Source organism: Lissotriton helveticus, chromosome 1_1, assembly GCF_964261635.1.
Source record: "Lissotriton helveticus chromosome 1_1, aLisHel1.1, whole genome shotgun sequence".
NCBI classification, from domain to species: Eukaryota; Metazoa; Chordata; class Amphibia; order Caudata; family Salamandridae; genus Lissotriton; species Lissotriton helveticus.
Window position 1 is genome coordinate 1011404625 of NC_136057.1, and position 25036 is coordinate 1011429660.

The 25036-nt window shown below is 44.2% G+C and overlaps 1 protein-coding gene across 16 annotated transcripts in view; it reads right to left on the bottom strand.

Moving 5' to 3' along the window:
* The window catches only part of IMPDH1 (inosine monophosphate dehydrogenase 1), a 378440-nt gene that overhangs the window by 116758 nt on the left and 236646 nt on the right, over positions 1–25036 (bottom strand). For all 16 annotated transcript variants that reach the window (XR_013607683.1, XR_013607684.1, XR_013607685.1 and 13 more), the window contains 4 exons: positions 17022–17123; positions 4228–4302; positions 1860–2066; positions 1462–1549 (listed from right to left, as the gene is read on the bottom strand). Coding sequence is in view for 7 of the 16 variants with exons in the window: in XM_078677710.1 (XP_078533836.1) it covers positions 1462–1549; positions 1860–2066; positions 4228–4302; positions 17022–17123 (472 nt within the window). In the remaining 9 variants the exon portion in view is untranslated. The remainder of the gene's footprint in view (positions 1–1461; positions 1550–1859; positions 2067–4227; positions 4303–17021; positions 17124–25036) is intronic.

The following is a 25036-nucleotide window of genomic DNA, read 5'->3' on the forward strand; positions in this document are numbered from 1 at the left end:
CAATTCTGGTTACGCTTGTATACAGTGTACATGGGTGCCAACACCTTTTCAGTGATTTAAACGCTCCATAACCTATCCTGGAACCGAGGGAAAGGGCCAGGTTTACAAAACAAAAACCTCAACACTCACCCTGCAAGTGACACCTGTCACATAAGCGCCCAGATCTCAGAGTGGGAGGTGAAGGCCTGTGTGCCCGGCTCACTGATGAGGCACACCAGCAGAGGAGAAGGAGGAGGATGCGGCGGCGGCAGTAGTGAAGAGGGACAAAGAGTGCACAGTCTTCTGTGCATTTGTTCTTCTGCTGTGGCTGCGCTTTTAATTTACTCACTTCATGGATCTCTGAATGAACATTTGTGCTGCGGGTGGCATAGGTAATGAGGGGTAACATGGATGGTTAGCACAGGGTATCCGTGCCAAGAACCTTACTCATTGCCTGGAGGCATGGTGGGATTGAGGCGTACTGCGTGTTCTGTGGTCACTGGTCACGAAAGGTGGTCCCTTGAGTCAGGTAACCGCAACAGATCATCAGCCCAGCAGCTAGTCCTTCCAGCTGAAAATTCTGTAGGGTAGGCCAGTAAATAGTATGGGGCAGATGGTACCGGAGTGGGAGTCAATCTGCTTACGTGTCTACCGTTCATATGGTCTGTGTAACGGACTAGAGGGCCCATATTTTACCCACTACCCTTCTTGAAGTCCTGTACACCGAGGATGGACTATGCAAACGTACCTGCGAATCTGAAGAATTGGTTGATGCGGTGACTGGGAGCAGGTTGCTTTAATGATGTTAAAGAGAACATATTTAAACACCTGCAACAGCAAAACTGCCCTAAAGAAGAGCGTAATTGGTCGCAGAACCTTTTGCATATTCTACGCATCCCTGGGACGAGATGGTTCTAGTTTGCCTGTACTGTAAAAAGCATTTTCCCAGAACACAAAAAAAACACTGGCATCATTTTGCAATAGAGTGTGTGCCTACGATATGATGTGGCAAAGCATCAAAAAAATATCAAAAAACTAAAATTAAAAAAAGGTTCTCTAGCCATGCTGCACAGCATAGAGGATGCTGTGCAGCATTGCTCTTAAAGCCGAACAAATGGGTCCAAAGTGCTTTGCGAATGCTCGTTTGACAGGCATGCTAAATGTATTACTTCAGAGAAAAAGAGAAGAAATTAAGGTGCCTATGTCCACGAAAGACACAGACTGGCTGAGCAGAGATGTGTACTTTTCTGGGGCTACTCAACTTTGTAAATGGTGCATGTAAACATCAATCATACGTCCTAGAAACGCATCTTCATAATGGAACGTGAAATAAGGAGTTGCATTAGCAATGAAAAACTTGTGTGGATTCAATGCCATCTTCATGCAGATGCTGCGGTGTGAGGGAAGGGGGGGTGCATATAAATCAAGAGAGCAACACTTTTCGTTTTCATGTGATGCAGAGATGTTAAACTTCAATTGTACCTTTCTTGCTGCGTTGTAGGATTTCATTAGCTTCGTTCAATGTGATACCGGCAAGCGCAACAACCAAGTCATCTCGTTTTGTCATCACCTGAAGAGTGCAAGAGGAAAAAAAAGCACAGATTATGTCAACTTGCAGGATATTTATTTCAAGATGTCCGTGTGGCACTCACGAAACATATGCACAACAAAGAATTCCCACTACAGTGGACCTTGATGCCAGAAATTAAAATTATAATTTAATCTGAGTAACCATGCTAATCCATCTATTGTAGAAGACTCTTTTAGAGTCTGCAACTAAAGTCCATATAACAAAAGAAATAACAGAAGATGGATCAGCTAAGTGAGTATTTAACATGTTTTGATTACAGATTTATGACAAATGGGAGTTTGTAGTCTACCTCGCTCAGGTACGTCGTGTAGTCTTTTTCAGTTAAGAAGTCAATGTCTCTTGAGGTCACGATTCCCACTAGTTTGCTTCCCATCTTCCCAGTTTCTGTGATTGGGATACCTGAAAATCCATGGCGGATTTTTGCTTCGAAGACATCTCCCACTGTGTGCATAGGGCTCATCACCACTGGGTCTGTGATGAATCCCTGCTCGAATTTCTGCATGACCAGAGGAACAGAATAAGGACGGTTGGCTAAAAGCCACATAACAGTGTCAATATAAGGTCATTAATGTCCATTGCGATATAGATTATCTTGCTCTCGTATACGCTTCAACTGTTACAATCAACAAATTCACTGAAAACGTTTTCATATTGGTTTTAAAGTCTTACCTATGGGAAAGCCATACTGTCTCAACGCCACTTGTCTCATACAAACACAAGACAGAAGCAGACTACAGCATCTTCAAAACATCCCTCAAGTTTGAGTTAATTTTATGTATGCATTGGCTATTACTGTGCCTCATGACATTGAAAGCACCACCCAACATTATGGCCACTGTGTTGAGGGAACAATGCACTATATACCTTGATGTGCTGCTCCTTCACACCAAAGAGGGCATCAGATTGTAAATTAAATGTACATGTTTTTCCAAGCCTTTAGACACAATTGGCTACAGGAACCATAATAAGCAAAGCCTTTTCAGAGAAGAGTTTTAATCAGGCAATGTGAAGTAGCAGATTAATCTCAAGATTCAACTTGGACATTTTTTGTTTTTAACACATTGTTAAGAGTGTCTTAGTAAGACTCCTATTAGCCTGCACTCCAACAGAAGCTTACAGTGATGTAAAAAGTTCCGGTTTCTTGCTAGAATATTACAGCAGAACTTGAGCAAGAAGAAATCATTTGTATAGTTTGAGGAATACAAAAATATAAAATCAACAACTTTATTCCACAGGTGGATTTAGGTTCGCCAAAAAGCTATGTCTGCAGTGAGATCTACATTTTTCCAGCAGAACATCAAATTAAACCACATTTTTATATGCAATAATTATTATAAAGGCAGCGATCCCGTTTACTTCAGCTGAAACTTGTGAAAACCAATTGCACTCATGTTCATTCTCACTGCAGAATAAGCTACACATCTCAGCCCATCACAAATGGTGTATTAGTGACCCGATGGGTCATAACATTCTTCATTACTGCATACCTTAAAGAAAACGGACAGGTTAGTAACTGCTCTAAAAGCATCCTCTTTTCAAAACAGGATCGATTAACCATACTGGTCTTTGCAAATGTTCTAGTTGTGTAGTAGACAGATGCTCAATGTTACACGGAATGTGTAAAGTGGAACAATCTAATGGTTAACTGTATGGGCAACAAATGTATTGGATTCAAGTAACTTGTCTGATGGTTCAGCTCTCTCATTTACACATTCCCCTGCCCCTTATGGTTTTAGCAGTCAGGAAATACAGCACTGAAGAACTGTTAAGTTTGCACAATAACAGTAGACAGTACTAACACATAACAACCATTGCACTGTCTGAAGTAAAAAGTTACTTTTTAATTGGCAATATATTCGGCATCATGTGTAAAGGGCAGGGTACTTTTAAAAAAAAAAATGTTACAGAGTTTTATATAGCGCAAACTTAACCCAAAGGTATCAGGTATCAAAGAGCTTTACATGAACACCAGTTACGTTACACAAGGTCACATTCATTTTTGAAAGGCACAGGGAATTTAAGTGATTAGCCCACAATCACAGGATGTTCAGCGTCATTGCAGAGACTCGAACCCCAGATTTGAGAAAGACTGCCCTAGCCCATTAGGCCACATCCTCCAAACTTCTGAGCTCCTCAATGAATGACAAAAGGGGATAGTAGAAGAGAAAGGGACGGAAGTGACGATAGTCTCAAAGATTGAAACAACTAAAATTCACAGATATAAGATGCTTGCATTCAAGCTCCTGGTATCTAGAAGATCGGTGAGATTTCAATGAGCAGTCCGAAGTAAGACAGGAGATGAGGGAGTAAGTCTGACAGAACAAGATAACGGTTCTTATTGGTCATCTCTAGCAGTGCCACCATCAGGTGGCACTGCTATGTCAGAAGGACGACCGACCTTATCAATAGGGCTTGCCCTTCAAAGTCTAACCAACATGGTAGCAGCCACTGTTACTGTATTTCATAGTACAAAACGGTTTATCAACACATTGTATGATCAAAAATAAGTCTGTTACAATATTTAGCGCTGCATTGCCCACTATTACAATCAAGTAGTGCTATGATTTACAGACGCTACCCAGTGAAAATGTATTTCAAGGCCCATTTAACCATTATAATTCTACTTCACATCATCCAAGAGGTTTAGAAAAACTCACCTTGGCTTTGCGGACTTCATTGGCCTGGAACTCAGGGGTACAGTTATGGTGAATAATTCCAATTCCACCCATTAGCTGTAAAAAAGGACATAAGGTTTGCAATTTTTCATTTTAAAAGACTTAAAAGAGAGAGTGTACAACTCAAACAGTGTCCTCCAGTTTTATCTTCATCCTTTGTACTTCCAGGTTGAAATGCCATTGGTAGTTTTATCTTCATCCTTCATGCTTCCCGGTCAAATTGCCATTGCCATTTCGACCGGGGCGCACAAAGGATGAAAACAAACCTGGGGGACATTACACCACCCTTTAGCATGAATTTCTAACTATGAAGAATAGTGGAATAAGAAGATGATCAAACACCTCACAATAAACAGACGTTGAAAAATGTACAACCCTGATGAAGTCCTGAAGGGGAGAAACACGTTGGCTGGGCTGAACGGACTACTTCGGTCAGTTGCAATATTGAATAAAATTGGATTCAAAAAGATTCACACGACTCCTGAATGACTACACTGCATTAAATCATGGCTTATCTGCAACACAGGCCACATTATATGTATGCTGATGGCTCACCGGGTCAGGTGGAATAATGTCCAAAATACCAGTGGGTTTAAGATCGAATACCTGCATTTTTAAGCCCAAATAAATTAAAAAATAGTTGTTTATCATATCATGAAACATGCTTATAAAAAAGCTATCTTCATCGACACCAGGTGAACAAGGTTGTGGTCGTGGAGGAGCTACCAGAACATTACAAACCTGGGGCACAATGTCCCCTTTAAAAGGATTGGCAAAAACGTTAAATTGCCCAAACTACACAAATGGAGAGCATACAATTCTGTATAGGCATATAGGGTGGTACCTGTAATGGATAGATCTGTGTAGACCAACATAATGTGGCAGTTAGCACACTATTCCCCAACTGAGAGAATGCCTACAAGTTGTTAGAGCTATGTACGAAGAGTAAGAGGAACTCTGAGTGATCAGACACCAATACGTTGTGCAGCGGAGACCCTAAAGCTCTTTTTGGACTTTCAGGAACACACAAGACTGCTCTCATGTGTATGTTAAAATCTCACAAGCACAGTAAGTAAAGAACAGCAATTCAAACAAATGAGTTAGTCAGTTGCAAAATGAAATGCGAAAGGATGTTTCCCCTCGGAACTGAACTCCCAACAATGAGCAATACAAGCATCACATTACATCACATCGAGGGCGCTAGAGAGCCCGGAGCAAGATGGCCGCACATTAGTGCAGCTCTGCTGGGCAGGGCCAACAATACTTGCATTATCCTGCCTTCTTTGGATACATCCTGTGCTTTGCTGTGGTGGAAAAGTCCTCCCTGACAGAGGACTCGCTTGCTGTATCTCTTTTCAGAATTGAAACACCCTAAGCGCACTTACTGCCCTTGCAAGGATCGGGCCTGGGCCTCCGATACAATCAATAATGGCGGCGTAAGTTTCTGAGCCAGCAGCAGTGTTGCAGCGAATCGCGCTGCTAACTGGTGGGTGGTGGAGCGCCTACCTCTGGCTTGCAGTGTGGATTATTGGAGGGAGCGCGGGAGCCGTCTGTGTGACAGTCTCACACAGCGGAGCAGGAGACTGCCTTGACGCTTCGGTTGCGGCCCTGGTGCAGCGGGTGAGTGTGCAGCGGAGCGGCCCTGCTGCTGACGTGCGGCTGGCGCTGGACTGCCTTGAATCCCATGAATACGAGCAGCTGTGCCAGGTGCCGGCGCTGCCCCCCGGGACTGATCTTCGGCTAATTGTGAGCACCTGCCCGGCTGCTAATAAAGCACAAAATAATCAACAAAAAAAAGGGAAAAAGGAGATAAGTTCAGTGCGGCTGAAGCGGCTGATCACGCTGATAGTTCGCGTTGATGTGGAGAGCCTGTCATTTTGTGCCCGGATTTTGAGAATTGGCGCTGAATGTAACCGATGGCATTTTGCATCCTTGCAAAAACGCCTGCTGTGCCGGGAATGTGGGGAAAACGATTCTTGCGATTTGGGGCTTGACAGCAGTGCTGCACTGGGTATGTGCTTTGTTTGTCATCCAGTTTAAAAATTGTAGTGGTGGACGCCATTTTACCTCCGAAAATAGCCTCATTGTCAAGGTGTGTGCAGAGCCTCCAAAGGTGTATGGTTTAACCTTGTGGCGGATTGTGGGACTGGACTGTGTACGAACTTGCTCCTCCATTACTTGGCAGTGATTGCAGCGCCTCGTATAGACTTGACTGATGGAACTGCCTCTCTACTTACTTTCCACTACTGATAACGCTGCAGCATTTTGTCTTTCTGACTCAACGCTGTGTAGAGCTTGTCGGGGGCTCAGTCCCAGTGTGCTGGAGCGGTCACTTTTTTTTACTGCCACCTACACCATATCTCATTGCACAAATGGGTAAGCCTGATGAGCAGGTCCAACCCAAGTTGTCATTTGAATCAAAGCGCCTCAAATAAACTGCCCTGCAGGTCATGTCGGACACTGAATCAGATGTGGAGGCTGCTGGAACCGGCAAACTTGAGCGGCTGATGTTGGCGAGGCATAGATGGCAAAATCGACATGCTCAACTTGCGTATGGACAATATGGCTTCTAAGCTCGACAAACATGCGACGCGCCTCACTGAAGCCGAGCAACGATCTCCGACTCAGAAGACAGGGTGGAGGGCATCACAAAATCATGCGCACAGATGGAGAAGCTCATTGCGGTGATAAATGCCAAGAACGAAGACGTGGAAGCCAGGTCTCGACGCAATATTCTGCGCATTATTGGGGTTCCGAGTCCACAAATATCGTGAAAATGGAGCTGTATGTGGAGGACATGCTCAAGACACTGTTTGGTGCGGAAAGTTTTTCCAACATGCTGGTGGTGAAGCGGGCACATCGGGCCCTTGCGCCGCGGCAGGTCCCGGGGGGCTCCTCACCGCCCGATCATAGCTAAACTCCTCAATTATAGAGATCAGGATGTGGCGCTCCGGATGGCGAGGGAAATGGGCACCACCAAACATCAAGGCACGGAGATACAACTCTTTCTGGATTTCACAACAGCGATCCAGCAGGCCAGACGGGAGTTTCAGACGGTTAAAAATAAGCTGCAGGCACTTGAAATTCAATACGGGATGCTCTACCCGGCCCGGCTCAAGATACAGCATGGAAGCAAACCGAGAATATTCACGACTCCAAAGGACGCTATGCACTTCGTCAAGCTACTTGAGCACAAAGCCTCGGCGATGGCAGAGGGTGGAGGGGCGGACAATGAGGATTGAGAAAGCTGCAGGGCCTCGTGGACTACATCGATAGTCTGGATATGCAGCACTTTGGAGTAAGAGACAGCGGCTATAATATGCGAGCTTTCATTGTTCTATATTGTAGATCTAAGCAGTGGCGTGGGCCTATGTTAAGCCACAATTGACTAGCTGGGACCTGCACCCGTGACTCTGGGATCGTAAGTAACAATAAGGGTTGGTCCTAGTCTCGCTTTCAACTTCTCTTTTTTTAGTTGATCCAGTGCTACACCATAGATGATGTCCGTTACTCCTGGATACAGAGTTTTTTCGTTGATATTGCAATGTTGCCTTTGATGTGTGCCCAGCTGATGTTCCACGGGTTATGGACTGTAGAACTTGGACACATGGACACATTACAATTGACTGTGGGCTGATAATAAATGGCGTAGTGTTTTTCTATTTTGCATACACTAGAGTTTTGATATGGTATATTACAGTTTGATAGACAGAAGGGGGCTTTAATTATGGCCCTGGTCCCCCTGCATACCATCGTGGGGGCAAGTGGGCTACTAGTGGTCTCCATACGGGAATTCCCCAAGCAATTACACTTTTGTTCCTAGGGTATGAGAATGTTGGGTGCTTATGGTGGGCGGGGGGGTTGTTACCTTGTGTTGATTTATGATGGGGCTGCTGGGCATAATTGGGATGCCTGGGTGGGGGGTGTATGGGTGTTTGTTTATTTGTATCTCTATGCGATTCAGAATGCAACCTATCAGGCACAATGTGGTATACAGATTGCATACAATGGCACGATGTGATATGTTAGCTGAGACTAATATGTGTGAAGGCTGAGGTAGGCAAGCTTACATGGAGAACGTGGAACGTCAGGGGCCTTAATAATCCGAAGAAAACAAGGCAGGTGCTCGCCTACTTAGATAGGCATAATGTACAAATGGCCTTTCTGCAGGAGACCCATCCGAATAAGCAGAGAGCCGAAAAGGTGGCTACTAAGTGGGCTGAGGTTAAGTGGGCTTCCTGTTATTCATCCTATGCAAGGAGTGTCATGATTTTAATAAGGAAAGGTTACCAATTCTTAGCGACGCATGTGGAGGTAGCCGATAATGGCAGGTATCTTATTGTGCAGGGGAAGCTATGTGGCATGTCCCGGACTCTGCTTAATATATACGGTCCTAATGTTGATGATCCTGGTTTTTAGGTCTCGCGTAAGCGCGGTCTCGCAGAGACCTATAGTCCGCGACACAGCTTTCCAGGGGACAGGAGCTGGCCGCGCGCATTTCCTCTGCCAGAAGGCGATTTGTGCGGGCCACGCGCACGAGAACGCGCTCGCTGTGGCCAGCTCCTGTCTCCTGGAAAGCCGTGACACACAGCCGCACACATACAAGCGCACCCCCCCTCCAACTAGCCCCACTTACCGCCACTCCGAACTTCAGCAGCCTACGCGGTGCTCTCCCTCGGGCATGGGAGCCCCGCGTCCCGCATCACCACTGCTCCTCCAGGTACTCCGTGGGCGCGGGCTTCAGAAGACGGAAGTCCCGCCCCACGATAGATTTAGTTTTTGGCGCGCACGTCTTGTAATAATGTCCGTCAGCTTAGCCTTCACTGCTCTGAGCGGCCCTTTAACTGCGTACACCATGTCTTCCTGATACAGATGATTCTTGTTTGTATTGTGTGCTTTAAATTTCAGATCCCCCTTTGAGCACTGTGAGAATGGGGCAGAAAATGATCTGCAGCTGCTATTCCCACTTCTGCTTCGGCTTCAAATAAAATGAAAGAGCGAACTGAAATCGTCCAGAGACACCGCCATCAATTAATTTCCCCAAAGCCCGCGCTGATTGGGCACTGCTGACATGTGATGCAATAAAAAGTGATATTCCACCCCCTTCCCCCAAAATTCTCCCAGTAATTAGCACATTTTAGAGTGTACCCCGCTGTGATTTCAGCAAGAGTAGTGCTTGATTTCGGGGGCGGGGCTGGCCATTTCCAAACAGCAGGAAGGGTTACATGGGGGGTGCAGTGGCTGTGTTACTTGATCTCCCCCCTCGAAGTATACTCACTGCAGTGCTGTTAAATACTTAGGATGTAGGCGCTGGGGAGGTGACGAGAGAACGTATTTTCTGCACCCCAGAACTCCGGCAAGGGGTCAATCATGGAACCTGAACTGGGAATAAATCTGCCTACAAAATCAAACTCCGCTAGCACACCGATTTGGCAATGACCATCACTTCCCCAACTCAGATATTTTAGATACGAGGGGGCGGGGCGAGTTTAGTGGGTCCTTTAAGAGGACTAATTTGCTGTTTAACAGGCTGACCCTGCATTCGAATGACTGCATTATGCGCTCAGTGGCTTTCCCAAACCCTGGTATGACGCGCACACCATTTACGATTGGGCACTTTTCTCAATGTAAAAATAGATATATATTTCGGGTGGTACAGCTGAAAGATGGTGTGGAGCAGTGGCCAGACCTGCCAGCTCGGGACCCAGGGGTCCCGGTTCGAAACTCGCAACGTCCTAAGAGTCTGTGCAATTCACGTAACCTTCTCGTGCCTGGATGCACTCACCGGGGATAAGCAGAGTTGTATACAGCTTCAAATTAAACCAGTTCAGGTACACGCATTCGTTACCTAAGCCACACTATTATTGTTCAATTGTGGCACAGGACGGCTCACTTGACATGAAATTCCGTGCTGGTGAATGAAACAAACATTAGAGGCACCGGCAACGCCCCCCCCCGACCCCCCTACATAGCAAACCCCCCCCCCCCGTCCCCCCGCAATCCCATCACGGCAGCCCAGCCATCGAAGTCACCGAGAAGCATTAATTAAATGCAATGTATTTTCTTTACGGTGTCTGACTCGCTGCGGAGCAATGCCAGCTAATCAAGGGGTGTTAATTGAGGCCAGCCAGACAATTGGCTTCCCATTAAACACCGCCATTACTTTCTGCAGGGAGCAGGTTTGTGGGGGTTAAAAGACAGATAAATAGCAGTTCAGGCGGGTCCTCGGAAGATGCTAATTCTTAAGCTGTATTTGTGTCTGTATTGTGTCTTTCTATGTGTGCGCCAGTGTGTGTCTGAGTACTTGTATTTGAATGTATTTCTGTGTGTGATTCAGGGTGTATTTGTGTGACTGTTCGTGTGTGCGTGTGCTTTTAAGTTTGACGGTATGTGTGTGCGTGTCTGCGTGTGCGCTTGTTTTTCTTTGCTTTCACACGTTCAACTCGGGTCAGCACTGCCTCCTGCTCTCCTTAGGGGCTCTGTACAGAATCTCTGTCTCTGCAATGTGACAGTGACCCTCGAGATCTATATCTGTAATGCTATACATCTGAGACGCAAAGCTAAACAGCTACACTTTATTCACACCGAAGTAGTCACCTTTCTGTGAAAAAAACCGCTGCCATTTGCAGCAGTAGAAGTGCCAACTGTTGGAATGTAAAAAGAAATTCTATAAAACTCAAAATATTCTTTCGTACCATAGCAATCATCTTTCTATTTGTTTTAATAATTATCTCGATATTATTTAGACAACTTTAGCAAACACTTTTAATTGATTTCTTCACACTGTTTTGGGTATAGATTTCATAAGGTATAAAATACTGGCTTAAAAATATGAGCCAGTCAGGTAAAGGGCCATAAATGGCCAGGGTGCATTCCTACTGCTGTTCTTAAGCTTCCAAATTCTTCCTTATAGTGCGCCAGGGCGTGTCATTTTAAAGTAGTGTACATAGTACATAGTACTTAATCATCCTTGCTATTTATCCTTAGTTTACAAGTGTCACTCTTCTTTTAATTGTTTTCACTGGCCTGACGAACAAAAAAAGCTCCATTGAGTTTAATGTGGTCGCTTGTTTATATTTATGTTCGGTTTTAATGGCCATCTGTCTATCTATCGCACTCACTCTATCTGTCGCATCACCACAGCATCACTCAGCACCACCACAGCATCACTCAGGGGCACCACAACATCACTATACGCTACCACAGCATCACTGAACGCCACAACATCACTCGTCGCAACCACAACATCACTCAGCGCCACCACAGCATCAATCTGTGCAACCATTCAACAACAACTAGTTCAAATATGTTCTCTCAATGTTTCAAGCTTTATTACAAATGTCACAAAAAGATGTTAATATTTCACTTTTAAGCTATTGCCATTAAAAATTACAATAACTTTTATATAAGTATTAATTAATTAAAAAAATTAAAAGCCATTGTTATTTGTAATATCAATACATCTAAGTTGCGTAAATACAACACATATTGCGTTACAAATGCTATAGGTGTCACATTTGCTAAAGTTACAACTATTGGCATTGTAAATGACAAAGCTAATAATTTAGCTATTTTCAAAACCAACACATAAATAAATAATTTGTCATTTACAATACCAATAGCTCAAACTTTCCTAATGCGAGACCTATTGCATTGCAAATGCTTGTTATGAGGAGGTCTGGAATAAGGTCTACTGATTGCCACTAGCTCCCATTGTGTGTGGGGGGATCTTAATGTGGTTTTAGATCCACAAATGGATCGTCAATCCAAGGTAGACCCAGTAGTCAAGAAAGCTTCACTTGTAGTTAAAATTGGTATACAGACGCTGTCTCTTATAGATGTCTGGCAGCTGAGGCATCCGGCTCAGAGGGAGGGTACGTGTCATTCTTATGCGCAGCAGTCTTAGTCACGGCTGGACTATTGGTTAGTTACAGAAGAGGTGAATTCCCTTATCACTAAAGCCTGCCATCTGCCCAGGACGCTCTCTGATCATTCCCCATCCCGATTCAAATGATTATACCTACTTACACACCGCCTCAGTTTCAGTGGAGGCTACAGGACTCGGCATTGCAAGATCAGGTGTTTCGGGAGGGGTGCGTGAAGCTATTACTTTTTTTGAAGAAAACACTGGCTAACTTAATAGTATATGCACGCTATGGCAAGCGTTTAAGGTTACGCTTCGGGGGGTGTGTATAGGATTGCAGGCAGGAGTATTAAAATCGATACGGGGATCTATGAAGCGCTTGGAGCAGGACCTGATCACTCTTGAATGTCAATACGACACAACGTCTGATCCTCAGATCCTGGCGTCAATCAGGCTGAAAGTTACTGAGTACAACGACCTTGCAGACTAAGAGATTAAGCACTTATCGCGTCGTTGGACGGCCAGATATTATGGCGAGGGTCGGCGGCCAGGGAGGGCACTGGCAGAAAAAAAAATCAAAGGCAGAGTGATACAAACTATTGTTGATGGGGACGATAGGCACTGCGATACTGAGGCTATCCTTGCAACTTTTGTACAATATTATACAGGCATGCATCAAGCTAGGCCTACAGCGGGGGAAGAGGAGATAGCTAAATATCTTGAAGACATTGCCTTGGTGTGGCTTTCCAAGGAGCAACAGGACTTTTTAATGCCTCCTATCACGCTTGGAGAAATCCAAGATGCGATCAGTGCTTTGCCCAACGGAAAAGCTACGGGTACGGATGGACTCCCCGCGGAGTTTTATAAAGAGTTTGCGGACCTACTAGTGCCGCAATTACATGCCATGTTTGAAGATGCCTATGAGCAACAGATATTGCCAGGCACACTTCGGGAGGCATGGATTGTTGCCTTGTTGAAGCCAGGCAAGGACTCTGTCAAGTATGAGTCCTACCGTTATCCTTAATGAATATGGATGTTAAAATACTTGCAAAGGTCCTAGCCACGAGGTTGCAGTTGTTGTTGCCGGTCATGGTATAGCAGGACCAGTCAGGTTTTGTTCCGGCACAATCCACAGCCCACAACCTGCGTACGCTATTTGCGGTTTTGCATCTCCTAGAGCCTACCCTACCGGCTGTGGCTGTCCTTTTACACTTTGATTCTGTCTCCTGGCGGTATAGGATAGCGGTACTGCATCGTATGGGGTCCCCTATGTATACACTAACTTGAATAAGTTGCCTGTGGCTCGGGTGAGGGTGAATGGTAGGACGTCGATCTCCTACCCAATTAGACACGGGACGCGACAGGGCTGTCCACTGTCGCCTTTACATTTGCGATAGTGCTTGAGCCTTTGGCTTGTATATTATGACGACGACATGCCATGGCAGCGTTGCGCTTTCATCAGAGACCGTTAGCGGTGTCTATGTATGCTGATGTTATGGTTTTATATGTGAGGGTGCCAGCAGTGTGCTTAGAGCAGCTTATCAGGGAATACCTAAGATTTGAATGGCACTCGGGTTTAGGGATAAATCAGTGGCTTTGAGTTAGAGTTCCCTTTGGTGTGGAGTGAAGATCCTGTCAAATATTTAGCTGTATGGATACACAGGGATCCGCAATGTGTACTCAGCGAAAACTATGGCACTGCAATTACCCGGCTTGAGGAACAGGTTACTCGTTGGATACGTCTGCCCTTGACTTTTTTCGACCGAGTAGCCCAGCTTAAAATGGTAGTCCTGCCCAAATTTTTATATTACTTCGCTACTATACCCATAGTGCTGAAGTCTCACTATTTTAACATGCTTCGTGGCTTAATGATCACTCTGGTATGGACGGGGAGTGGAGAGAAATCACGAGTTAGCTGGGATGTCCTGTCACGCCCCTATGAGAGAGGAGGGAGGCTTTAAGGTGCCTGACATGCATCTATATTACTTATGTGCACAAGCGCAGTACGCTTTTTATTGGCAGAATGCGCCTTCCTTTACGCCGCATGTTGAGGTTGAAGCTGGTGCGGCCGGTACCATTGCAGGCGATGATCGTTAATAGCACCTCTGTTTTTGAAAAAGGCAAAATAGATACCGTGCAATGTACAGCACAGGCTTGGAGGGAGCTTGGGAAACGTGCTGCGAGGCTACCACTTTATGCAACATCCATGCTGCTTCTGCACCATGATGGAATATCAGTCTCTAGGGAACCTGGCTCGCCCACGGTATTGCATGAGGCAGGGATACATACTATGGAGGAGGGATGTATGCGCTGCTGGCAAGTTTATTGACATACAGACATTTGTGGGTGGGGACATTAGGCCTTTCATGGCGGCGTTTATATACACCCGCTTGAGAGCTGCGATTAGAGCGTTATATCCTGGGTTTCCTGATGAGCCCCCCACTTTGACAGCGTTGCAGATACTGTATTCCTCACCTCTTCGAACTAAACTGATTACCAGGCTTTTCAATGCTTCGCAGACTGATGAGGCAACTGTTGCATTGGGGTCTATGAGTAGATGGAATGATGTGCTGCCTCAACGAATCACAGAGGATGAATGGGAGTCCTGCTGCAGGTTAACAGGTCAATATGCCTCTAATGGCAATCTGAGACTAATCCATTACAAGTATCTTCATCAAATATATTATACGCCATTGCAGCTCCATAAATATGGGCTTAGGGCCTCGCCCTGCTGTAGACGTTGTGGGGCGGAAAGTGCTGATTTCTGTCATCTGGCCTGGAATTGTCCGAGAGTGTCAGACTTCTGTGTCAAAGTTAGAGGCTCTGGGGGAAATGGTTGATGAGCCTATACCCTGTAGTATGGTTGTATGACTCCTGGGAAATGTGTTGAAGCTTAAGTCTGCTAATGGCAAACTGGTTGCAATGGGCCTACTGTTGGCGAGACGCAGAGTATCGATCCACTGGGATGGTAGACCTGCGCCCCAGATGGCTCAATGGCTTAAAGATGTTGCTTATAGTTGTGATCAATTGATATGTTATGGGGAAGAATTGCCACAAGCCTCCAGACCGCGTGACGTTTGGGGCCCCTTCACTCTATATGTATTAGCTCACTCCCCGAGTGCCTAATGTGTTCTTGTTTACTACCTCTTATGCTACTGATGTATAATTTGTCATCTCACTGTATGAATTTGGGACCTACTTGACTGTCATATTGTTGTCATGTACTGCTACCGTGTATTCTGATTTATGTGCTGCTGAATGAATTCTGACTATTGTTGTTATTAACTGAAAACTTTATAAATTAAAAAAAAACATTACATCACAGATCCAGAGGTACAATTTTCCAGTGTAGACCATGCAAAGCAGAAGCCACAGCAAACAACCAAGAGAAACAGTTGGGAGTCAGGAAAGACTCAGAAGTAATGCACAGATACAGATGATGAAGGGCACTACAATACATTGCTAATCAAATTGGAAGTATATCATTTAGGGATTTTTAATCGTAGGCCAAGGTTTTGAGCAGAATAATTTAACATATGAATAAGAATTGTTATCATGAAGGAGGATGCCATAACTTCTTTAAGGTTTAGTGCCATTATACAGCATATGTTCTTGTATGGCCATACCTCAGGCCTGTTCTTGTGGTATAACTGCTTATTTATCTCAATTTCACTTCTTGCTTTTTTGGTTTTACGTTCCTTATTTTGATTTATGGTTAATAAAATAAAAAGATTGATATATTGGTACTTAATAAAACGCGAGCTGTGACAGCTAGGAAAAGGTTGGATTTAAAGTATAGTTTTTGGGATTTTCTAATGCTGGGTTGGTTGGTAAGATTTAAATGAGAGGAGAGAATGCAAACAAAGATTTCCAGGGCTACAGTGCATTTCTTATGAGGCCACGGCAATGGAAGTTCGACTCGCCTACCATGATTTCAGCAGTCACAACGTAGATACCATCTACAGGTAAACCATAAAACCCCACCCGTCCACAGAATGTGGGCGGGTGGGGCACTTGAAACGTTAAGGCGTTGAATTGATATAAACATGAGACAACAAGCCCAAAAAGAATACAGACTTATGTTATTGCTGATTTGCCTTTGCTACACAGATTACTGGAAACCGAGGAAGACAAGGAGGGCTCCTATGCAAGTATAAAGAGTAAAAGCAAGGGTGTGCGTATTATAATTCTCTGTGTTTTAACAACTAACAGTGGACAAGAGGCTCAAGACAGAAATCGGAATAGTTCAAGAGGCACAGTAAGTCAATAAGTCCACAATGCATTCCATAAGTTATTTAAGAAGAGGATCAAGGCAACAGTGCTGGAGATATTTGAGTGATTGTCACTATCAAGCTAGGCAGTGCTCTTTCGCCTTACACCGACTTGAACAAAGATTATAGTTTCACCATACATTCAGAAGAAAAGCACTGTCATTAAGTCTAAAAGGAGAATACTACAAAATTATGCCACATGTCTATAGGACATTCCACTCCATTATAATGCCAAGTGAATGAGGCAATACAGGCTTAATGGGAGCACCTTTAAAGACAGTTTATATAAATAAAAATCACAAACCTAATAAAAGAAACCACCAAATGCCCCCTCCCACCCCACCACCAGTGTGCCGTAACATCTAAAAAAAAGTCCACCTGCGATGTTGCTCATCTTGTTACAGTGGAGAGCCCCAATATGTGATCATGGACAGATGCTTTCCCATTCTCAAAGAGCACAGTAATGTACGGACTACAGTTCTTTATAAACAATTTCCCTTGTATTTCTTTATATTGTGATGCCATTTTTCACATAGGTTACGGTCGAACTGACGACATATATATCTGTGCACACCCAGCACCCCACTAAATACTTATCTTTGAGCCTATGTTGTAAGTTAAAGATGTTGCTGCTGACTTACCGCCATTGCAATGGCCATATCAGATTCTGTGACAGTATCCATGGGCGATGAGATTAGAGGGGTTTTCAGGGTTATCTTTCGAGTGAGAGCAGAGGTTAAATCCTGCAATAAACATGAGAAGTGGATTAACAGTCAGTTCAGACATTTCTAGTCTCAAGTTTCCATTCATTTCACACTCAGATTTAACATTATCCACATTGCAACATAAAGGACTGTTTGCATGTTTGACAGATATTTGTGAGCTCAAACTATAGAGCCAAACAAGCACTGGCAATGGCAATACTTCTCGCCTAAGGTTTAACTAATTGCTTTGCTAATCGGGTAGGTGCACAACTAGAGTCACTGCGATGATAAATATTTAAACAAAATGTTTTCTTTTGTTTTACTGGCCAGTGTAGCCCCAATTCAAGGATTAGAGCCAGATTTGGAGTGTGTTCATTTTGCCTAAAATGTAATCAACATGTTTATCAGTCTGGCACCATGTGCACAGGAGGAGAATCACCAGCAATTCTTCTTATTTCACGATCCTCGACAATCTCTAGGTGCAGCCTGACGCAAGCCCTTTGCACTTCACTCTTTTGGAGGGAGTTTTTTCTCTGCTATTGGGACCCCCAGGTTTCTCTCCAAGAGAGGGTAAGTGCACCTATTTTTCGCATTTTATCCCCTATTGGTGTATGGAGGCTCCCTACACCACTTGTATGAGGGTCACTGGGGTGGGGGGGTTGTCGTCACAGGCACTAAATTTGGCCGCTTTTTACATTTTATTTTTTACTTTACTCGACCCACTCGATAATTGCAGTATACGAAATCTCACCAAAAGCGCTAGAGGCACTGTAACACCTCAGGCTGACACTCCAAGCTTGGGCCAAAGGGTTAAAAAACGAGTCGGCCAGGCTGCTGCTCGAGCAAACCGCGCTGTGGTTTCAAGGAAAGATATAAATCTGAATCCAGAAACTGCTGGGATGGCAAGCTCTGAGGCTGTCAAACAAGATCGTTCTGGAGGCGTTTCTTTAGCCTCTCCCAGGGCAGGCACTTTAGATCTATTAAAGTTAAAGTCCGTGAAATTGGCAGATTCAGCTGGGGAGACTAAGGATCTTAAAAAACATCCATTACTTTTCATGCCTAAGCCCTGCTCGTCATCCGTGATACAGGAGGCGGCAGGGAATGGACCCCCGTTAGTGGATATCCCTATAGCTTTATGTGAGGAACGGAATCTTAGGGGTCCCACAGAGGTTAGTCATTCTCTCACTTAGTCTGCCTCTTTGCTTTTGTCTTCCCTTGGGGGGAGCTTAGCGGAGCTTCCTACTCCTGCGGAAGGTGCCCTGACACCATTAGCAGAGGCTATATCCTTGGACCCACAGGTTTTTGCAGTCTGACACCAGGCCAGATCTAACTTAGGATAATGCCTCTCAAGTCAATAGATCATTCTCCATGCAATGGGATTCTGAAAGCCTTCAATGTAATCCTGGTAGAGATTTGAGATCTAAAAACCTCACAATCTGCGGGAAATCGCTGTAATTCATGCCGGGTTAACCAAAATAGAAGAAAATAGGGCTCAGGTCCTTGAGGCAGAGACTAAGATTTCACAATTGGAAGATCAAGTGTCAACAATGAATAACAAAGTCGCCGTCTTCCAGAGGCAGAAAGCAGTTTTGGAGTATAAACTGGAAGTGTTAGAGAATCACTTTAGACGTTCCAATCGCCGTATTCTTGGTATTCTAGAGGGCCGCGAAGGACAGCAGACTATCATGGGTTGACTCGTTTATTTAAAAAAACGTTCTTCCAGAGTTTAATGTGGATCTTACTCTTATGCGAGCCCATCGAGTGCCAGCATATCTTCCTCCTAATGCTAAATTCCCTGGGACTGTTCTGGTTAACTTTGGAGATTTTAGGGTGAGGGAACACATTTTAACTAGGGCAATAAAACAGCGACAGTTCACCAAGTCCCACTTTGCCGGATCTTCCCAGACATGTCGGCCCCCGCAGCCAAAAGGAGGAAAGAGTTTGTAAAAATGTTACATCTGTTCAAAGAGCAGGGAGCACAGGCAGATTGCTCAATAGAGCAAGTCAAAAGGGTTAGTTAAAGGCAGATTCCATATATTTTGTAATGTCCAGGGAGCGCAGGAATTACTGCAATAAATCTCATTAGATAAATCTTAATGACCTGCAGACTCTAACATGCTGATAGAATGTTAAAGGGTTGACATTATGAATGAACAAATCTCATTGATTATGTACTAGCGATTATATCTCTTGCTGTTCTTTCCTGCTGCCAGTACATATTTGTAGATATTTGTAGACAGTATATTATGATTTTCTTTTTTGGACCAGATCTGTGATGTCTCCGCCTCTCTCTGCTCTTTTCTGTGTTTCCGAAGCCTGTCAGATCTCAGCAGGGGCGGCGCTCTGCTCATGGTGGCTTCAGGATGTAGGTGGGGTCACGGGGGTGGCAATAGGAGCATGGGGAGGGGAGGGGGGGGGGAAGTACAATGAAGCGGAATGGACTGGGCGCATCATAGCACTTTTTTTTTAACCAAAATGGATGAGAGGTTGGAGGGGGAAGAAGCCACACACACAGTGATTAATTTGTTTTAAAATGTTTACTGTCCCAATGACTTCAATTGTGCTTCTACATCCAATTACCAAATCAATAGCTTGCCCATAGACAAGGCCTATTTTTGCCAATGCTTGTTAAAGCCTATCAACACCGTCCCTGCGTAAGCTTGGGGAGGTTAAAAGCACCCATGATTTCTAGCGCGCATAAAAAATTAGTGCAAGCAGAGAGAGAAAAGCAATGGAAAACTTTAACAAAATGTGAATTTTCAGGCAGTAGTCTCCAGTGTAAGTCTCCAGTTGCGATTTAAGATCACTGCTTTTAATACGAAACCTATGAATCTCTAGTTTGTCATTGTCCGTATAAAAATAAGCAGAAGAGATCTATTGTTTTTATACAGGATGTTATTAATACAGTTGATTAGGCATCCATTTGTATGAAGCAACACGACTGGATGTGAAGGCAAGAAAGGAGCTGGCAAGGGAAGAAGGAAAACAGACAGGGGGTGGGTGGGCGAGGAAGCCACACGGACCTCATGCACTTAAAAATTTAAATATGTATAGAACATCATATTAACATCAGCCACAAGAGGTCAGCAAAGAACATTAAATACTTTCCCAATTCACTTTTTCCAGTGCACCGGAAGCAAGTGGGAACGAGAATGAGAAGCAGCAAAACAGTTTAAAACAAGCATTTGCAATGCAATATGTCTCGCATTAGGAAAGTAATTTGTCATTTACAATGCCAATAGTTTTAACTTTCGCAAACGTGACACCTATAGCATTTGTAATGCAATATGTGTTCCACTTACATGACTTAGATGTATTAATATTAAAAATAACAATGGCGTTTATTTTTTTAATAATGAATAGTTAAATAAAAGTTATTGTAATTTATAATGGCAATAGCTTACGCTGAGTGATGCTGTGGCGCAGAGGGGTGCTGTGGCGCAGAGGGGTGCTGTGGCGCAGAGGGGTGCTGAATGATACTGTGGCGTTCAGTGGTGCCACAGATTCGCAAACACATCACGCAGATGCAGAAGTAGTTTGACCAACGAGAGCAAAGAGTCCCAAAAACAACAAAATTAAAGGAAAACAGAGACAAAGCACCCTACCAGTAGAAAAACAAGCATTGGCAAAGTCTGGTGTTGGCTGCCAGACTTCTGACTTTGTCAATGCTTGTTTGGTTCTGTTGGGAAAGCTACTGGGCCCTCTGGAATTTAATAGGAAACATTTTCTTAAAAATGGGGAGAAGAGGATAAGCGGATAAGCACTAAAAGAAAAGGGTGAAAAGTAGCCGGCAGAGGAAATGCAGCGCTGGGAGGGGGGCTGGGCAACCATGCCAGCATCCCGATTCACGAGCGATATCGAGGGTACGCGGAGGCAATATCCTTGTTTTATTTTTTTACTAGTTGGGAAACTGCATCCATACTCTTGGGTGCATGTGTATTTAAAAATAAAATTGTGCGCTATCTATCCCCGTTGAAAGGCATATTGGCTCGCCCTGCCTTAAATAAAATATGAAAAAATAATTCTACCCTATGAAGAAGAATGATGTAAAAATCAGCTGCAGCTGAAACGCCACTGCACAACCCTCATGCAGAAGAGCAAAACGCAGCATTGTACATAATCTCCAGTAAAGAAGTTTGCTACAAAGGACGGGGCCAAATAGGTGTCCAGGTTGCCCCCGCGCATAGAGAAATAAACTTGAAATGTGGAAAATGAACGTTAATGAACAGCGCGGCAGCCGTGAGATGGGTGCATCGATGAGCGAAATGAATGCCTATAATAGGGGAGGGGGGCCTATAATAGGGGAGGGGGGCGTGGGAGGGAGTTACTGACCAGCGTGGCGACTGAGATGGGAGTCGCGCTGAGAAAAATAAATGTTTGAAATGTGTGAGGGAAGAGCTTGGTTAAAATGAAGCCGGTTAGCCATGATCGAGGTGCCGCACTGGCTGTGAGGCTGAGAGGGAAGAAATCGTCCAGAATATTTTTAAAAAGACGGGTGACACGCTGAGTGGGACATGCCCATTTATAATTGCAACCAAAAAAGCATATAACATAAAACAAAAGAGAAGCTTGCGAGGCATGGCGTTGGTGAAGCCGGTATCGCGCTAATCAAGCCCACCCAAAAAGCACAAACACTTGAGGGAAGAGCTTGGTTAAAATGAAGCCTGGTAGCCGTGATCCGGGTGCCGCACTCAGTGGGAACTGCACGTCCAAAATGTAAAACAAGCGATGCACGCTCTTAGCTGGAGGAGGGCCATTAGCCTGTAAGAACTTGCGGCGGACATCAAAGGAAGGGTGGAAGGGACATTGGCGAGCGAGGGGCGAGGGGGTATGCAGCCTGGTGAGTTGAAGCGCGCGCTGGCGAATCATCATGCTTCAATAGATCACATGCAATGGGAGGAATCCGCTTGGTCTAAGAGTTTCTTTCAACTCCAATACTCTGGTCTATTTATCCCTGCGGGATAGAATAGTCGAGACCTAAAAAACCTTAATCACAGTGTGAGCAACAGAAATTACCGGGGACAGCAAAGAGAAGAAATGGTGGATAAGAAGAGAATGATACAACACAGGCAAAAAAAGTTAGAACAAAGTAACTGCATCACAGTGCGAGCTGCGGAGAGGCACTAATTAATGAAAAAATAATCTGTGCCTGGTCCATGCACAAGAGAAAACCACAAGTGCCACTGGCCTGTCTAATTAGGAGTCAGCAAAGAAGTGACACAAACAAATGAACTGTAAGCAATGGGCGGGCTCCAAGACCTTTTTTGCAAACACTAGTGTCTTACAAGCGAAAGCATGTGATAACACAGGGGTACTTACAAACATTTCCCCCAAAAGCCGCAAAGTGCATGCCGGAGGGCCGCATTGATGACAGCAGGGAGAGGGTCAAGGTGATGAAAGGTAGGCTTAGGCCAAAGCGAAGGAGCTACCCTTATGTGTAGCAAGAATGCAGAGAGTAGAACTGCCCTGAGAAGTCTGATGCTTCATCCAGAAAAGTGATGTAAAGGGACCAATAACATGAGTGCAGACTCTTGGCATCCACATCCGTCCAACCTCATTTTGAAATAGTGGCCTTCACAGGTACCATCAGCGGGGAAAGGGGCCAGGAAGAGCCTGGCGGTCGGTGGTACATGTTATTTAAAAAACAGCAGAACCAGCAGATCCTTTTAGTGGATATTCATCCATTTGCCGGAACGACAGAAAAAAATTGATTACCCCCAATATGAACAGAAAGGGAGGCCACAAGGGCACTGTGGTGGGTAAAGCTTGGTTCACAGGCTCACTTGAGTTTCCATTTTTTTCTTTTTTAATGTGCATGTTCTTAGGATTTGGCCAGCCTTCAAAAATGAATTTATCAAGATTGTTCACCTTAGTTTGACTGCACTTTTTTACCCATTTAAACACTTTCTTTTTACCCATTTAAACACTTAAGATATGAACGATAACATTTTTCCTGAAAACCTGAGCTATTCCTGACTAGGTTGTGAATTACTCCTGGATTTCTAGGAGTAAATTACATCTGCTCATGATTTGAAAATGGAGCTTTTGTACTAGCTTCACCCATGAAGCCACACTGGTGCACTATGGATGTTTGCACCTTATATTTTTGTTGCAAGATGAAGCACCGAACACTGCCCTTAACATGGTTATTGTTTCATAATTCTCTTTTCTACCCCTTTCTTGAGAGTGTAGACATTTTCTTAACTGGAGGTAGAACTTGATCAGCGCTCTAAGGACAGAAGGATCTCTAGTAGGAGTAACCAGAAGCTTCATTTCTTCAGTTGCCAAGCTAAGCAAGCTTAAGCCAAAGACCACACAACCACTGAACTAAGAACCTTAATAATGAACATTTGCAACACAAGGACAGCTTGTAGTGCTAAAGCTTGCAGTCTCCATGCTCAGTGAGCTCAAAACAGCGCAGCTCATGCTAAAAGGGTCTTCAGTTGCTGTTTTTACCAACTTAAAAACATCACATGTATAGACTGGTTTACTCATCCTGGGACTAGGATTTGGACCCACGCCCTATCGCAATAACGTTTCCCGTCCTGCTCAGCACTTAGTTCTCAATGTGCTTACCCAACTTTACAAGAAAAAAGTAGTTGGGTCAACTGAGGTAAGACCTGCACTGGCAGCAAGAACACCTGAGGCCCCCTAAATGAAAGGGCTGCACGTCACTTAGATCACGTTATTTAAAGGGAAAACACGGCACAGACATGCTGATGGGCTGGTTTCTGAATGATAACACTATCGCAATTATCTAACCACCGACAGAACAGGGTCATGCCCTGAAAAGTGGCATCAGGCAAGGAACAGATTGTACATGTGCCTTGGATGAAACAGCACATCGCCGACACCAGGCATCTCCATGCTTCTGGGGCATGTAATTTAAATCCCGTAGCTTACATTCTCTTACCATTAAGATTTGTTTTTCACCTTTTTAAAATGAAACTGACAGAGCATGCAGAAGCTTTCTAGCACACAAAACACTCAATTACTGGATGAAGTATTAAAACAAATTGTTGCAGCGGACAATTTAAGCAAAGCAGCGTCCTGCTGCATACATGTTCAAATATGTTAAAACATGGGTCTTACTCCGACTCAAACGGTGCCTCAATGAGAAACAGTCTCGACTCTAGAACATGCTGTGCATTTACAGTTGAAGATTGATAAATATCAGCCACCCAAGCTAGCAGTTGATCTGGAAACCATTGAAAGCTGACATCTGGTATGAGAGTAATTTTAAGATGAAAATTCCCTCCATGACGTCACATAATATGGGAGAAGAACAACAAACAACGGTTGCGGTTGAAAGGGACTATTCACGGGGACAACACCTGAACAATACAGTAACTAAACACAAATGGACTGGGTTTGAGGTCAAACAAAAAACTGTTAAATCAGTAAGAATTATTTTCTCAGGAGAAATGTCTATTCCTTATCAACACCACAAACTGGCCGACACGTGTTTCACAACATATATGTCGCTTCATCAGGGCCTCAAACAATATACATTTCTTTTCAACATGCCGTTTCAGTTCTTCTTCCTCCAAAATCAACTTCGATTAATGATAACATTTTCAGATAAAACAACTTTTCCTGTATGAGCAAAACTGTAATTGTAGGACGCAGATTATCTTCCAGTGAAATAAGTGCTTAATGCTTCATCATGGCATGATAACCGCGAACTTTGAAACACGAAGTGTTCTAGTTGGGCGTATATTGCGTTAATCTGGTCATGTAACATGGGGTGATTGAATAGTGCATAAATTGTGATTAAATTACAATTAACCAAAGGTCTATGAATTTAGTAATGAGTGACTCAAGTGGACCTTGCTTCACTAATTATGCCAACTATCTTGCAAAGTGGGCTGTTTCCAAGTTAAAAACATGGATTCCCATCACTCCTCCCCCACCCCCTCGTTGCAATCTATCCGTCACCCAAAAAAAGTTGT